This window comes from Hyperoodon ampullatus (assembly GCF_949752795.1).
Source record: "Hyperoodon ampullatus genome assembly, chromosome: 9".
NCBI classification, from domain to species: domain Eukaryota; kingdom Metazoa; phylum Chordata; class Mammalia; order Artiodactyla; family Ziphiidae; genus Hyperoodon; species Hyperoodon ampullatus.
The window spans coordinates 84659209-84677132 of NC_136922.1; the positions used below are offsets into that span (position 1 = coordinate 84659209).

General features: G+C 42.9%; 1 protein-coding gene across 1 annotated transcript in view; it reads left to right on the forward strand.

The window, feature by feature from the left end:
• Nucleotides 1-17924, forward strand: part of SND1 (staphylococcal nuclease and tudor domain containing 1) — a 424144-nt gene that overhangs the window by 27402 nt on the left and 378818 nt on the right. The window contains exons 2-3 of the mRNA XM_079711118.1: nt 2493-2642; nt 13943-14063. Coding sequence (XP_079567244.1) covers nt 2493-2642; nt 13943-14063 — 271 coding nt within the window. The remainder of the gene's footprint in view (nt 1-2492; nt 2643-13942; nt 14064-17924) is intronic.

Genomic DNA, 17924 nt, shown 5'->3' on the forward strand with positions numbered 1-17924 from the left:
GGCAAGGAGAGAGTGTACAAATGAGGTTTTTCAAAATTCCTGTGTACAAGTTGTTTACTAAAGCCCTTAATGGGGCCGGGATAATAGTTATAGACCCACTGTCCCCCAGGGATCTACTTTACTAGGTCAAGGTATTAGAGGTAACACCTTGCTGATATTTAGGGGGAATAAGAGCGTACTCATCAGTCATTCTATTCTTGAGCTTTTCAGCGGGTTTCGTCAGACTTGAGAAATAAGGATTGTTTCCTAGCCTGGGTCGGTGCTCACTGGTTAGCCAAGGTGAGTTTCCAGCTGGGCTTCCCAAGAGGTACTGGGTCTCCTGGGAGTGCTTTATTACTTTTTGTGAAAACTTGACAAAAATCAAGGAATAGGCCTTTGAGACAGGTGCTCTGCTTTGTATGCGCTATGCTCCTCAGTCCCCTTGCAGTCTGTACGTGAATGATTTCAAGGCAGGTATTCAAAAATGTGCTATTCCGCCACTTGTGAAGAATTGACTGTAAATGAATCATTTCCAGGTTCTTTTCCTGTTCTTCCTTTGGCCCTTCTCATTTCAGGGACATCAACCATCCTGTGCCCTAGTATATCTCTTCTTTGGCTTTGCTTTGTTTGAGGGCTTGTCTTTTTAGAATGTCAGATCCCTGGGATGATGTCCAGGACATGGGTTCTCAAGAAAGGCTGTTAGCAAGACTGTTTGGTTGGAAGCTGTAGGGTTTAATTGCTGGTAACACTCGATCACAAAGGATAAAAATGAAAAGCATGACTTGTAACTAGGTAAGGAAGACAGTCTTTTGTTATGTGTGTCATGGTGTAGCCAGGGAGGAACCATTTAGACCAAGGTCTATGTGCTTGAGGTATTGGGGATAATGAGATGTTAATCTTAGCACTAATTTAAAAAAAATTGGATTATGTATATTTGTTGGGCTATGTAGATTCATACAGTGGAATACTATACAGCCACAAAAATGAATAAACTAGTGTTCTGGCATGAATAAGTTTCACACAAAAAAAGGGCAAAAGAAGCAAGTCACTGTTGGGTACACACAGTAGACTCAGTTTATAGAGTTCAGAAATAGGAAAAACAAAACCACCATATTGCACAGAGACGTATACGTAAATGGTAACACTGTGCCAAAAGCAAGGAAGGAGGGGTTATCACAATGATCAGGATAGTGGTGGCGGTCAGGAGAAGGGGCTGGGAGTAGAGAGGGGCACAGGGGATCCGAGGTTCTGCTAGTGTTCTGGTAATTAACTTGGGTGGTGGTTACATAGTTGTTTGCTTCTTATTCTTTAAGATGTATATATATGTTTAATGCACTTCTGTATTTATATTAATAATCCATGATTTAGAGCATGAGTTAAGGTGGAGAGGTGAGGGAGACAAGTCAGCTAAGCAAATGCATATCGAAGTGGCTTCCTTCATATTCCTTCCTTTCTTCCTTTGAGCCAGCTTCCTTTCCAAGGACTGTTCCCTTTACAGAAAACTCCATGGTCTTGTCTGCCGCGGAGTTTTGCATTGGCAGGACTCTCCAACCTTCTATCTACTAACTTTTCATTCAGCAGCTTTTTCTTGTTTTGAAGGTGGGATTGAGCCTTTCAGCTCTAGTGAAGCCAGTGCTCAAGGCTCCTTGTTGATAAAATCGTGCCTCGCTGAGCAAAGAATTTGAATAGCTTGGGCGATGATTCTCATGTTTTTCTGTGTGCCGTTTCTTCTCTTCTCCCACGTGAAATCCTTTCTTCTTCCCCCCGCAAATATTTTAAGTGAGCTTTAGAGCTCATTCCATAGTTGCCAAGTGGGTTTTACGCCTGGCATCCTTCAGAGACAGAGGGAAGGAGCTGCTGGACTTGGGAGCTTTAAGGTGCTTCTTTGATGCCCCTGTTTTAATCACCGAGGGCGTGGGTTTTCTAGATTCTCTCTTCTGTATTTCCCTCTTAGCCTAGTGTCTGAGCACTGTCTACAGAGGAAGTGTGAGCACTGGGCTCTGGCTGCACTGCCTCCACGTTAGCCCTGGGCATCCTCGGCTCCTGGCTGGTGTGGCTGGCGTGTCGGGACTTCTTCCTTCAGCTTCCACTTTTCTCTGGCCTTCTTCCATTGCTTGCCTTTACCACCGTAGTGTGTGGATGGAGACATTAACTTCTTAAATACTGAAAAGAACACACGTGGTGGTCAGCTTGCTGGGATGAAATTACAAAGGTTATCTCCATGTCTTGCATGCCTCTTCACCCTACTCTATTTTATGAGTCTTCTATCATTTTGTGTAATTCTTATTTGTATTGCTGGGTCAGTCATTTCAGAATCTAGCCCAAGGTTTTATGTAGGTATTTCTCTTATAAACTTAAAAATAGTCCTGTTCATTCAGCCATTCAACAAATATTTGAGTGCCTTCAAGAGGCTGAGTAGTTTTCTAGAAGTTGGGGATACAGGAGTGGACCATCTGTATTGTGGTGATGTTACCTTTAGACGGCTAATTTTCTCTGTTTTTCCCCTGACCTAGGTCCTCTCAGGGTGTGCCATCATTGTCCGCGGGCAGCCTCGTGGTGGGCCTCCTCCAGAGAGGCAGATCAACCTTAGCAACATTCGCGCTGGAAACCTTGCCCGCAGGGCAGCTGCCACACAACCTGATGCAAAAGACACCCCGGATGAGGTAGGTGCTTCCACTCCCAGATGCTGTGGACCCAGGTTATAGCCCAGTCTCCTCCTTGACTGCACATTTGATGTACTCTTTCTTTTCTGTATATTTCAAGTTTTTTTTTTAACATCTTTATTGGAGTATAATTGCTTTACAATGGTGTGTTAGTTTCTGCTGTATAACAAAGTGAATCAGCTATACATATACATATATCCCCATATCTCCTCCCTCTTGCGTCTCCCTCCCACCCTCCCTATCCCACCCCGCTAGGTGGTCACAAAGCACTGAGCTGATCTCCCTGTGCTATGCGGCTGCTTCCCACTAGCTATCTATTTTACATCTGGTAGTATATATAAGTCCGTGCCACTCTCTCACTTCATCCCAGCTTACCCTTCCCTCTCCCCATGTCCTCAAGTCCGTTCTCCACATCTGCGTCTTTATTCCTGTCCTGCCCCTAGGTTCTTCAGAACCATTTTTTTTTTCTCTTAGATTCCATATATACGTGTTAGCATACGGTATTTGTTTTTCACTTTCTGACTTACTTGACTCTGTATGACAGACTCTAGGTCCATCCACCTTACTACAAATAACTCAATTTCGTTTCTTTTTATGGCTGAGTAATATTCCATTGTATATGTGTGCCACATCTTCTTTATCCATTCATCTGTTGATGGACACTTAGGTTGATTCCGTGTCCTGGCTGTTATAAATAGAGCTGCAATGAACATTGTGGTACATGACTCTTTTGGAATTATGGTTTTCTCAGGGTATATGCCCAGTAGTGGGATTGCTGGGTTGCATGGTAGTTCTATTTTTAGTTTTTTAAGGAACCTCCATACTGTTCTCCATAGTGGCTGTATCAGTTTACATTCCCACCAACAGTGCAAGAGGGTTCCCTTTTCTCCACACCCTCTCCAGCATTTATTGTTTGTAGATTTTTTGATGATGGCCATTCTTACTGGTGGGAGGTGATACCTCATTGTAGTTTTGATTTGCATTTCTCTAATGATTAGTGATGTTGAGCATCCTTTCATGTGTTTGTTGGCAATCTGTATATCTTCTTTGGAGAAATGTCTATTTAGATCTTCTGCCCATTTTTGGATTGGGTTGTTTGTTTTTTTGATATTGAGCTGCATGAGTTGCTTGTAAATTTTGGAGATTAATCCTTTGTCAGTTGCTTCATTTGCAAATATTTTCTCCCATTCTGAGGGTTGTCTTTTGGTCTTGTTTATGGTTTCCTTTGCTGTGCAAAAGCTTTGAAGTTTCATTAGGTCCCATTTGTTTATTTTTGTTTTTATTTCCATTTCTCTAGGAGGTGGGTCAAAAAAGATCTTGCTGTGATTTATGTCATAGAGTGTTCTGCCTATGTTTTCCTCTAAGAGTTTTATAGTTTCTGGCCTTACATTTAGGTCTTTAATCCATTTTGAGCTTATTTTTGTGTATGGTGTTAGGGAATGATCTAATCTCATACTTTTACATGTCCCTGTCCAGTTTTCCCAGCACCACTTATTGAAGAGGCTGTCCTTTCTCCACTGTACATTCCTGCCTCCTTTATCAAAGATAAGTTGGCCATATGTGCGTGGGTTTATCTCTGGGCTTTCTAACCTGATCCACTGATCTATCTTTCTGTTTTTATGCCAGTACCACACTGTCTTAATTACTGTAGCTTTGTAGTATAGTCTGAAGTCAGGGAGCCTGATTCCTCCAGCTCCGTTTTTCGTTCTCAAGATTGCTTTGGCTATTCGGGGTCTTTTGTTTTTCCAAACAAATTTTGAAATTTTTTGTTCTAGTTCTGTGAAAAATGCCAGTGGTAGTTTGATAGGGATTGCATTGAATCTGTAGATTGCTTTGGGTAGTAGAGTCATTTTCACAATATTGATTCTTCCAATCCAGGAGCATGGTATATCTCTCCATCTATTTGTATCCTCTTTAATTTCTTTCATCAGTGTCTTATAATTTTCTGTATACAGGTCTTTTGTCTCCTTAGGTAGGTTTATTCCTAGATATTTTATTCTTTTTGTTGCAATGGTAAATGGGAGTGTTTTCTTGATTTCATTTTCAGATTTTTCATCATTAGTGTACAGGAATGCCAGAGATTTCTGTGCATTAATTTTGTATCCTGCTACTTTACCAAATTCATTGATAAGCTCTAGTAGTTTTCTGGTAGCATCTTTAGGATTCTCTGTGTATAGTATCATGTCATCTGCGGACAGTGACAGCTTTACTTCTTTCCTGATTTGTATTCCTTTTATTTCTTTTTCTTCTCTGATTGCTGTGGCTAAAACTTCCAAAACAATGTTGAATAATAGTGGTGAGAGAAGACAACCTTGTCTTGTTCCTGATCTTAGTGAAAATGGTTTCAGTTTTTCACCATTGAGGATGATGTTGGCTGTGGGTTTGTCATGTATGGCCTTTATTATGTTGAGGTAAGTTCCATTTATGCCTACTTCCTGGAGGGTTTTTATCATAAATGGGTATTGTATTTTGTCACATCTATTATGTCACAACTTTCTGCATCTATTGATATGATCATATGGTTTTTCTCCTTCAATTTGTTAATATGGTGTATCACATTGATTGATTTGTGTATATTGAAGAATCCTTGCATTCCTGGGATAAACCCCACTTGATCATGGTGTATGATCCTTTTAATATGCTGTTGGTTTCTGTTTGCTAGTATTTTGTTGAGGATTTTTGCATCTGTGTTCATCAGTGATATTGGCCTGTAGTTTTCTTTCTTTGTGACATCTTTGTTTGGTTTTGGTATCAGGGTGATGGTGGCCTTGTAGAATGAGTTAAGGAGTGTTCCTCCCTCTGCTACATTTTGGAAGAGTTTGAGAAAGATAGGTATTAGCTCTTCTCTAAAAGTTTGACAGATTCCTCCTGTGAAGCCATCTGGTCCTGGACTTTTGTTTGTTGGAAGATTTTAAATCACAGTCTCAATTTCAGTGCTTGTGATTGGTTTGTTTATATTTTCTGTTTCTTCCTGGTTCAGTCTTGGAAGGTTGTGCTTTTCTAAGAATGTGTCCATTTCTTCCAGGTTGTCCATTTTATTGGCATAGAGTTGCTTGTAGTAATCTCTCATGATCCTTTGTATTTCTGCCATGTCAGTTGTTACTTCTCCTTTTTCACTTCTAATTCTATTGATTTGAGTCTTCTCCCTTTTTTTCTTGATGTCTGGCTAATGGTTTATCCATTTTGTTTATCTTCTTAAAGAACCAGCTTTTAGTTTTATTGATCGTTGCTATTGTTCCCTTCATTTCTTTTTCATTTATTTCTGATCTGATCTTTATGATTTCTTTCCTTCTTCTAACTTTGGGGTTTTTTTGTTCTTCTTTCTCTGATTGCTTTAGGTGTAAGGTTAGGTTGTTTATTTGAGATGTTTCTTGTTTCTTGAGGTAGAATTGTATTGCTATAAACTTCCCCCTTAGAACTGCTTTTGCTGCATCCCATAGGTTTTGGGTCGTTGTGTTTTCATTGTCATTTGTTTCTAGGTATTTTTTGAGTCCCTCTTTGATTTCTTCAGTGATCTCTTGGTTATTTAGTAGTGTATTGTTTAACTTCCATGTGTTTGTATTTTTTACAGTTTTTTTCCTGTAATTGATATCTAGTCTCATAGCATTGTGGTCGGAAAACATACTTGGTATGATTTCAGTTTTCTTAAATTTACCAATGCTTGATTTGTGACCCAAGATATGATCTATCCTGGAGAATGTTCCAGGAGCACTTGAGAAGAAAGTGTATTCTGTTGTTTTTGGATGGAATGTCCTATAATATCAATTAAGTCCATCTTGTTTAATGTATCATTTAAAGCTTGTTTTTCCTTATAGCAAAGCTATACAGGCAAAATCACACAAAGAAGCATACACACACAGACTCACAGAAAGAGAAAATGGAAAAACAATATATCTATACATTAAAAAAAAAAACAAGGAAGAGAGCAACCAAATCAATAAACAAATCTACCAATGATGGTAAACTCTAAATACTAAACTAAGATAAACATAAAACCAGAAATAAATTAGACGCAGAAAGCAAACCCCCAAGTCTACAGTTGCTTCTGAGGTCCACCGCCTCAATTTTGGGGTGATTCATTGTCTATTCAGGTATTCCACAGATGCAGGGTACATCACGTTGATTGTGGAGATTTACTCCGCTGCTCCCGAGGCTGCTGGGAGAGATTTCCCTTTCTCTTCTTTGTTCGCACAGCTCCTGGGGTTCAGCTTTGGATTTGGCCCCGCCTCTGTCTGTAGGTCGTCTGAGGGCGTCTGTTCTTCACTCAGACAGGACGGGGTTAAAAGAGCAGCTGATTCGGGGGCTCTGGCTCACTCAGGCTGGGGGGAGGGAGGGGTATGGAATGTGGGGTGAGCCTGCGGGGGGCAGAGGCCAGCTTAACGTTGCACCAGCCTGAGGTGCGCCGTGTGTTCTCCTGGGAAAGTTGTCCCTGGATCACGGGACCCTGGCAGTGGCGGGCTGCACAGGATCCCGGCAGGGTAGGTGTGGATAGTGTCCTGTGCCCACACACAGGCTTCTTGATGGCTGCAGCAGCAGCCTTAGTGTCTCATGCCCGTCTCTGGGGTCTGCGCTGATAGCCACGGCTCGCACCCGTCTCGAGCTCATTTAGGTGGTGCTCTGAATCCCCTCTCCTTTGGCACCCAAAACAGTGGTCTCTTGCTTCTTAGGCAGGTCCAGAATTTTTCCCAGACTCCCTCCCGGCTAGCTGTGGGGCACTAGCCTCCTTCAGGCTGTGTTCGCACAGCCAACCCCAGTCCTCTCCCTGGGGTCTGACCTCTGAAGCCTGAGCCTCAGCTCCCAGCCTGCACCCACCCTGACGGGTGAGCAGACAAGCCTCTCGGGCTGGTGAGTGCTGGTCAGCACTGATCCTCTGTGCGGGAATCTCTCCGCTTTGCCCTCTGCACCTCTGTTGCTGTGCTTTCCTCCGTGGCTCCGAAGCTTCCCCCCTGTCACCCCCTGTGTCTGCCAGTGAAGGGGCTTCCTAGTGTGTGGAAACTTTCCTCCTTCACAGCTCCCTTCCACTGGTGCAGGTCCCGTCCCTATCCTTTTATCTCTGTTTTTTCTTTTTTCTTTGGCCCTACCCAGGTACGTGGGGAGTTTATTGTCTTTTGGGAAGTCTGAGGTCTTCTGCCAGCGTTCAGTAGGTGTTCTGTAGGAGTTATTCCACATGTAGATGTATTTCTGATGTATTTGTGGGGAGGAAGTTGATGTCCACGTCTTACTCCTCCGCCATCTTGAAGCAGGCTCCCTATTTCAAGTATTTTTATATCACGGGACTGATGACAAATCAACAGTGGCTTGCTTCAGTTTATACATTCACTACCTTTAATCCCAGTAATCCCAGTCTTTTTCCGTCATACACTTTCCCATAGGTTTAGAGCCTTTTCAGGTTTATCAGTGTTTCATGCCTCTTTCTCTGGAAACAGGTTAGTCATTTCCTAGGTAGTCTCCGCTGTTTGAGGTTGGCATTAGTTATGGCAGAGCTCTTTTATTTATGTTTGAATTCTTCATTTACCTTCAAAATTCAGAAGGATGCACAGTGAAAAATCTTCTCCCTGGAGACTACTGGTGTTATGGCAGTCTTGAATCTCCAGAGGCATTTATCACCTATACAAGCAGACACTCATTTTCTTTTCTTTCTTTCTTTCTTTTTTTTTTTAATTGAAGTATAGTTAATTTACCATGTTGTGTTAGTTTCAAGTGTACAGCAAAGTGATTCAGTTATACGTATTTCAGATTCTTTTCCATAATAGGTTATTATAAGATGTTGAGTACATATAGTTCACTGTGCTATACAGTAGATATGAGTAGTACTCATTTTCGTAAATGGTAACATATACTATAAGTGTTAGGACTGTGCCTTATTATAGATTCTTAATCTGGGATCTGTGTCCTAAGGACGTCTGTGAACCCCATGGAATTGTTAGCAAAATTTTGTGTAAACATGCATTTTGAAGGGAGGAAGTTATCAGTTTCTTAGGGCAACTTGTGGTTCAGTAGTTGTCAAGAACCATGTGTTATGGCGATTTGACAAGCTTCTGAGCTTTTGTTCCACCATCCCCTTCAGCCCCCTGCTCCCCCATCTCTAATGCCTGGCCAGCTTGCCTTCTTTGTGGTCTGCCTTGGACTCCTTAAGTTACCTCTCCAGGCAGCTGCCATGAGTCTTCTTGGCTCCCGTACTTTGAAACATCAGTTCTTGTCTCTTCAGTGGTGCTTTGGCTATCAAAAATGAAGCTTCTGGATTCTAATTATTTGTCTTTTGCCTCAGCTTGATGATGATGGGCAAGTTGGTACCTCAGCTTCCGCCTGCTGTTTTCCTCCCATGGAAGTGCGGGAGAAAAAGCAGCTCACGGGGTTCTTTCATTTAAGGAAAAACATGCAGTTTTTTTCATCTATAATAAAAAGCATTTTGTTTGAATTAAGAAGATAGTAAAGCAGTGTTATAGGAAATAGAGACAAATCACCCCAAATTCTATCAACAGCAATTAGATTCTTGGGATAATGACTAAATAGACAAAATCAGTTATTTTCCATTGTCCTCTCTCAGTAAGCACAAGTATTGGGTTACTCTATACCTCAGGGTTGTTCAGTGTGGATTAAACAAGATAATGTGGAATTTTTAGCCTGGGCCTGTAAGCTACTTAACAAATGTTAGCTGTGGTAATCTCTAGGGCTATTTAATTTCTGCTACTACAGAGACTTCTCGTACTGTTAGTCCAAGTGCTGAAGATTAAATCTCTCTCAGCGCTTTTCAAATTTTGGGTGCTAAGTGCTTTTCTTGATCAACGTTTTGAATAGTTCTTTCCCTTTCAGTTTTGTGTTGTGTAACAGCTTGCCTGCTTCTAAGAGGAGAAGAGGGTTGACCCTGGTTGGCTAGAGCCAGTCAAGTTCATTTCCCCAGAAGGAAGAAGCAGTGTTGGCTGTAGGGAAGAAGGGTTGGGTTTTAATTTTCTGTTTCGTGGATGAGAATCAAGGCCAGTTGGAGCTTGTTCTGAAGCGTCTTAGCTGTAGCCTATGTAACAGTACAAGAAAATCTTACCAGAACTATCCCACCTGAAAGAATACCATGTAATCTGATCCCTGCTCTCATTGGAGTTTCATATATTTATACAGCCTAGTGGTTTTTGTCTCTTCCAGAGCAACTCAGTTTCTCCTAGTAACTCTTCAAAGGTCCCTGTGACGTGAAGTATTTGAGAGCTACAGATTTCACCCTTTGTCAGCCACAGTCCCTATTTCTGTGTGCAGTGATCTAGTCTCTCCTTGCCCTGCTGTGATTTGGTTTTACCCCCACCATGCCCTTGAAGGTGCTCTGGCTCAAGTTAGCAGTGACGCCAGGTGGTAACCCAATTCCAGACACCCCCGCCAACCTCCAGGCTTTTATCGAGACCTAGAGATTCTGCCTCCTTCAAAATCTCTCTTCTCTGTTCTTGAAACTTCATTACAATTGCTATTGTTCTCTGTTCAACTCTGGAATGTTAAGGTAACAGTCTTTCTGCCTTCATTTTCCTTCCCTCTGATTCCTTCTCTGTATGCTCTCAGATGTTTTTGAGATATAATGTTGTTTTTTTTTTCCTGGCTCAGTATTACTGCCAGATACTTCAGTGATTCCTCATTACCGCTGGACAAATCTAAATGCCTTAGCCAGGGTTACAATCCCATTTGTGATTTGACTTTTAGTCTTCTCTTACTGAACCCCCTCTGGGATGCTAAGTCCCACCCCTGAGGAAGTGTTCGGGTCTCCTAACAGGCCAACTGAGTCTTGCCTGCTCATGCCTTGGCTCAGCCGCCCCCTCCAGCGGGAGCTCCGTCTCCGCCTTGTGCCCCCGTGATTCATCCTATGGAGAAGTCACACCTGACATCACCTTTCATCATCCCTTTTTTGTGCTGTCATCCTATTCCATGTTTATATGTCTCTGTACTCGGTTGTCGGCTCCTCGAGGGGAGGGACATCTCGTGGATCAGTGGATTGTGGAATGTAGCACTCCTTTCTCTCTGGCTTTCTGTAGTTTTGGAGCATGTCTAGTGTTGTCACATTCAAACAGAGTCGAGGACATGATTGCTTATTTGCTTCCCTTTGTATCACTGTCCCAAATATCATGCACTTGATTATTCTCCACCTTGTTTCATATCTGCTTTCAGAGAAACTTAGCTCTCTCCTAAGTCCCGTGACAATAAAAGCAGCTCTGCTGTGTGTCCCCAGCCATCACTGCCCTGTTCCAGCCTGATCCCCAGCATTGCCTAGCTACTCTACGCAGCCTAGATACTGCATTGATGGGCACTGTGGGAATTATATATTTATTTCCCACAGATTTCTTGAGCTCTCATTGTACGTGAAGCTGCATGTTGGTTTCATGCGAAATACAGAAATGAATGTCACAGTCGTTCTACATTCAGTGGAGCTTTTGAAAGTTGGGGTGGTGGCATGGTTGCAACAGAGAGGGATTAATTACATGAGCAGGTGGGACAGTGGGATGATCGAGCACTGGGCCAAGTACAAAAGTAGCTAGCTTTGAGGGTTTACATTGTTGTGGGATTTAATCTTGTTTCAGTAGTTTAGGAGTCTACCTGGTGCAAAGAAAAGATGGGGATTAAAATTCCATCTGTTGTGGTAGACACCAGAACCTTGCATGGGTCTGGGAATGGAGAGCAAGCTGCTAGATCACCTGCCATTGGGCATTCTAAAGGGAAGAGGCAGTTTTGAGTCTCAGCTACTTAACAGCCATTGCTTCCTAGGTGGAGCTCTGGCACATCATTTGACCAGACCAGTGATTCTTCCTATTGGGTCATTGTGGCCCTAATGTGATGAACGCTTTGAGTCAGTTTCTGTATACTTGTTGTTCTGGTTGTTCTGGGAGGCTCTGCTGGGATGGCCTTCCCCATTAGGTAGCCTTCTGCTGGCTGTCCTCTGTGTGGACACCTGCACAGGATTCTCTCCTGGAGTGCTCTATTGCCCTCGGCAGGAGTGATGCGGTCACTCGCTTTCCTGAATCTTCTAATCACCTCTCTTCATAGCTCGTATCTTGTCTATTTATTGAATTTGCCTGACTCTGGATGGAACACAACTTGAGAAGGCTGGAATATTAGAGAAGCTAGGTTACCTTTCTCTAGGATAAGGTGTATGTCCTTTTCAGAACCTCCAGTGTAGCTTTCTCTTATTGCCCAGTGACTGACCAGCTGTAAAACATGAGGTCCTGAGAGAAGGGTGCTCCTTCCTCAAGCCTTAAAAGCTTTTAGTAATTCTGCCTAGTCGGTAGAAATTGGAGGTTTCCCCACAGGGGTTAGCTATTTCCTTGTGAACTGACCCTTGATAAATGAATTTTTACCGAAGTCTTGGCTTCCTTTAGGAGTACTTTGTTTTGTCAGAGCTTTGCATTTAGGAAAGCAGTGTTTTACTGAATTTTAGGTATTAGTGTATTACTCAAAACTGAAGCCTAGACATTAGATCTATAGCTGAGGATGTTTGTAGAGTAAGTGGATCACTAAGGTGATAAAAATGTATGAGGCTGTGTTAGTGGGTTTCTGTGATGTGGCTGGTAGCTGGGCTCATTATCAGTCATCATACTCTTTGGTCACAGTATCTGTTTTCATTATTATGAATGAGGACGGGTAGAACTGGGAGATTAAAATGTGGTGACCTCCACATTGCCATTGAGTGGTTGGTTCTTCTGCTTGCTGGCACTTTGCAGAGAGCGCATTAGATGAAGGAGGATAAGCTTGTTTTTGTGTCTTCAAGAGCACTTACTCAGGATTAGTTCTTCCTAGAACTATCCACAGTTGTCGCTGTCTAACAGTACTGCTTTTGTGAATACCAGCCCAGTGGGTTGGTAGACTGCCACATTTAAACTGGCTTCTGGTTTCTGGGAAGTCATGGATGTTTTTCTTCTACAAAAGCTTCTTGGCTAACCCCATGGAATAATCTTCATGGACTGAAAAGGTTGGCAGACGCTTCCTTTTCAGGTCACTGATACACTGTTTTGCCTTTACTGTGTGTAGCCCATGTTCTATGGCTCCAATTGGTAATAGACAACGCATGCATATCATATACCACTCTGCCCTTTTATACGCTGTATTGTTCCTGCACACGAACTTCTGCAGATCATGTACGCTTTGAGCTCTTGCCATCTCCTTCCTCATTTCTGTTCTAAGGGAACTTGGGGCACTGAGCTAGGTCCAGACCGTAAATTCAAGTGCTAGTGACCACTGACTATGACAGTGCTGCTTCAGGGGAGACATCTCCCTTTGTCTGTACCATCCCAAAGTGATGGGGGAAAAATCATCCCTTTGCACAGTATCTTTTTATATATATATATATTTTTTAATTTTTTTTTTTTTGCGGTATGCGGGCCTCTCACTGTTGTAGCCTCTCCCATTGCGGAGCATAGCCTCCGAACGCTCAGGCTCAGCGGCCATGGCTCACGGGCCCTGCTGCTCCGTGGCATGTGGGATCTTCCCGGGCCGGGGCACGAACCCGTGTCCCCAGCATCGGCAGGCGGACTCTCAACCACTGCGCCACCAGGGAAGCCCTATTTTTTAATTTTTAATTTTTATTTTTGGCTGCTTTGGGTCTTCCTTGCTGCGCACAGGCTTTCTCTAGTTGTGGCAAGCAGGGGCTACTCTTCATTGTGGTGCGCGGGCTTCTCATTGCTGTGGCTTCTCTCATTGAGGAGCACGGGCTATAGGTGTGTGGGTTTCAGTAGTTGCAGCTTGCAGGCTCTGGAGCGCAGGCTCAGTAGTTGTGGCACACGGGCTTAGTTGCTCCGTGGCACATGGGATCTTCCCAGAACAGGGATCAAACCCGTGTCCCCTGCATTGGTAGGCGGATTCTTAACCACTGCACCACCAGGGAAGTCCCTGCACAGTATCTTGAGATCACATGCAGACCCTGTTAGTACCCATTGTGGATGTGTGGCTCACTCCTTGTATCTGGGTCTTTAATGAGTGACAGGGAAGAACCACCATTGTCAAGCTGATCCCTTACCAGCTAGACAGTAGACAGCAGACAGCTAGAGAGTAGACAGTGAGGGGGGTGGTGGAGGGGTGGGCATGGGGGGAATTCCTAGTGCTGGTGTCTGGGAAACCATGATGCCTGTTTTTAGGACTCGTGCTAGTTAAGCCAACTGTTCAACCTGCCTTTTTTAGGAGCCCCCTAAGCGTATGATCCATGTTGTGTGTGTTTCATTTTTATATTCTCCTCAGGGCCTAGTGCATGGTCAGGCTATTGAAGGAGTGAAGTTGCTTGGATGTTGATTGTGTCGTGTGAGAACTGCCTAGTTCTTGAAATTGTTTATTTTGTCTTTCAGCCCTGGGCATTTCCTGCTCGAGAGTTCCTTCGGAAGAAGCTGATTGGGAAGGAAGTCTGCTTCACGATAGAAAACAAGACTCCCCAGGGGCGAGAGTATGGCATGATCTACCTTGGAAAAGGTGAGTACCAAGGGGGAAAGGTACTCATTTTTCTCTAAGTCTGAAGTTCCTCCAAAGACTGGTTTTCATCTGGCGGAGGTCGCTCTGGGAGGGTTGGCTGTAGGTCTCATTGGAAGTGCACAGAGCTCGTGGCACGTAGGTGCCCTGGTACTCCTGCTCCTAGTTTACTCCTGTGCCCGCTTTCCTGGCTTGGTTTAGGTGTGTGTGTAAGCGTAGAATTATTTTCCCCTGTATTTAGGCCGTCAGCCTGTGGAACTCATTGGCTCTGTGCTTCTAGGTCAGAGTGCTAATTGAATTCCTATAGATTTCCTATTGCATCTTCTATTTGCTTTATCTATCTTGTGGCTTTTCTTCTCCTCCTGGGGACTCTCTTTAGGGAAGGATGATTTGTTTAGGGCTTGTGGTTTTTTGTAAGCCACATGACTTGGAATGGAATGGAATGGAATGGAAAGAACACGGGCTTTGGAGTGGTGTAGGTGTGGGTTCCTGGCTCTTCTACCATGTACTCTTACTTAACCCGTAACTGAACCTTTCCAAGCCCTAGTTTCAATTGTAAGTTATAGAGAGAGTTTAAAGAGATGGTATGTGTAAAGCATCTCGCTCCAGCACAGAGAATGCACTCAGTAAATATGTGTGTGCACACATATGCCTGTTGTTTAGCTGGGCCGGATAGCTTATAGGATATTAGGTGTTCTGGTCTTTTTTGCATTAGGTAGAGGGAGAGTGAGATTGCACAATGGAGTTTGAACAGAAATAGGACATTGAAAGAATTGGTAGAATGTTTTCCATAAAGCATTCAGATGAACAGGAACACTTACGTTCATCTGGATTATTTGGGGAGCAGACACCTTTTAAAGTTTCCTGTGATTATTGATAAACTAGCCTTCTAACTGAGCTGCTTTAGATAATCTATTTGCCTTGGGTGACTAGTAAGCTGGAAGTAAGCAAGCAGGGTATATGACAAGGCTAACAATATCCTTTTAGGATTCTGATTTTAAGTGTAGAGGTCTTAGACAAGTGAGTTGTGGATGACCTTGGAGCCTTCTTGTCCAATTTACCCAGTAGAGAAACAGCCCTTTTAGCAAATGGCTATCTGCATCCTGATTGGGAAATTATAGAAATACATGGAATCTTTTCAAAAAGAGAAGTAAATAAATTTGCCTTTTACCCATAATTCAAATAATATAGTAGGTAATAAAACACTTAAGCATTATTGTTGGAGGGCTACTGGCTAGGAAGAATGTAAGACAAATAGAAGTGTACTGTCTTCAAAATGCAATTGTTCGAGAATTTCATTACCCAAAATAATACAATTCTGTAAGAGCTGGTCAATCTTCTGTTACCGGACAAGAGACCTCACTGGACTATAGAACATTTTTTCGGTACAGATATCTCTATGGAGAGACCACCTGTAAGTGTTCATTTAAATAACCTTAGTCTCCAACTATAAAACAGTCTATTTAAGGTAAGAGGAGCTGGCATTTAAAATTTAAAGTTGTTTTTAGAAAGTTTGTTTTTCAAACTGACGCAATTTACAGAGTGGATGTAATTTAGCATGTTAACATACTAGTGTGTTTAATAGAATCTGGCGCATAGGAGGTGATTGATAAATAATTACCGAAAGAATGATTGAAATCATCTACATCTTTCAGTTTTAAAGGCTTAAATGGCTTAAAGTTTAATATTTTCACTCAGATACTTTAACCAACTCTCACTGCCAACTGTAATGAAACAGTGCCTTAGCTAATTAATTAGTGTTCATATATTTAGCCTATTTTATGGCTACTCTCTTTTTTGTCTTTTGTTTTTTTTTTGTTTAGAAAAAAGATTTTCTTTTGCTATATGTAGATAGATAAAGAATTTATTTAACTATAGTTGATTTACAATATTGTGTTGCAGGTGTGTAGCTTCAGATTCTTTTCCACTATAGGTTATTATAAGATACTGAATATGGTTCCATGTGCTATACAGTAAATCCCTGTTGTTTATGTGGCTACTCTTTTTTTTTTTTTTTTTTGCGGTACACGGGCCTCTCACTGTTGTGGCCTCTCCCGTTGCGGAGCACAGGCTCTGGACGCACAGGCTCAGCGGCCATGGCTCACGGGCCCAGCTGCTCCACGGCATGCGGGGCCCTCCCGGACCGGGGCACAAACCCGTGTCCCCTGCATCGGCAGGCGGACTCTCAACCACTGCGCCACCAGGGAAGCCCCATGGCTATTCTTTTTGTGATGGAGGAGAATGACAGAATTTGAGAGTTTGTGGTTAACCCAGAACTTATTAAAAAAAAAGAGAGAGAGATGATTAATTGGTCTTCAACTTTTGGAGAAAATATAGTCACCCACCTGCTCTGAGTACCAGCCCCAATTGTGACTTGATCACAATCATACCTTGATTAGTAATAAGCAAGCATCAGATCTTTTCCCTACAAATTCCCTGTTTTCAGTATTCTACCCACCACATTTTGTTACCTTCTTTGGGAGTTTGGCCCAGAGAATTGTATTTTTCTCCCTTTTGAAGGAGCAATGAACTCATTTAGAAGTGGGCCAGCCAGCAGCCCTTTCAAAGCACTCTGTGCCAAAGAACTGTCTGAGAGCTGTTGCATTTGCTGTTGACTGGAGATTTTATGGTCGTTCGCCTTGTTTGTAACAGGCCTTCATTCCTTCTACCCCCGACCTCTTGGCACCTTACTGCTCAACTTTCCCCATCATTGTGGAGTCTTTCCTTTTGACTTTCCACTCTGTGGGATTATTCCTGTTGCTTCGAAAGAACCAATGTAATATTTACTGATGTCAGGTAGCTGTGCGTGTCTGTGTCTGGCCTCAGCAGTAACCTCTGTGGAAAGGTTCTTGTGATCCACGCTCAGCTTCAGAACCTGAACGTTCTTTGCGTGAACAGCATTCATCTCAACTTTTTTTTTTTGGTAGTAGGAACAGGGGCTTATGATGTGCTTCAGAAATTTGGACAGGGCCAATGGCAAGGCATTTAGATTGAGTTTGGGGGTGGTATGTAAACTTGTTGTTGCTTGCGGAAGTCTATGTATAGTGTACTGAATACATAAACCTTAGAGAATTTTATTCTATGCTGACGTTACCTATCAGCTAGACTGCTGTGTTTCAGTTTATCTAGGAGCTTGTGCTCTGCTATAAAGACTTTTATGTGGTGATTCCCTCGTAGGTGTCTTCTTTTATCATTTTGGCTGACAAGCAGAGATTTAAGAGAATACAGAGAGCCTAAAAGCTTTTTCAGTAGCATGGAAATGCAATTAATGTTTCAAGTGCTCAGGTGGCACCTAATCAGGTTGTGTTTTATGTTTCACTTCATTTTTCTTGCCTGCTCTGAAGGCTGCTGTGTGAGATTGGAAATCGAGATGCTGTCCCCTGCATCTCTGAGACTAGGAGAAAGTGTTTGTCAAATGGTGTAGCTTGCTTGTCTTGGTGGCCTCTTGGAGCAGAAAACAGGACATCCTGAGAGGAACTGGACTTGCCAGTGTGAAACATCGTAGGCAGTCCTGAGTGAATCTGTCTGATTGTCCAGGTGGGAGGCTGCCTTTTGATTCTGTTGTGTGAATTCCTGCCGTGTGCTTGGCACTGCGCTTGGCGATTTACACACATTTAATTCTCACAAGAGCCCATCTCGGGAGGTACTCTTCCCATTTTATAGATGAGTACGTGTATCAAGATGCTGAAAGACTATTAAGCGGCAGAATTTGCATTTGGTGCCAGGCCTCCCCTCCTTAGGTCAGTGTTAGTTATCCTTTCCTGGGCTGCTGCATGTGTCTTGCTTCCCTGTCAGTCTCCTGGAGTTCCTGAGATTGCCTTTGGCTCAGGAGATACACTAGAAAATTAGTCCAGAGAAGATTTA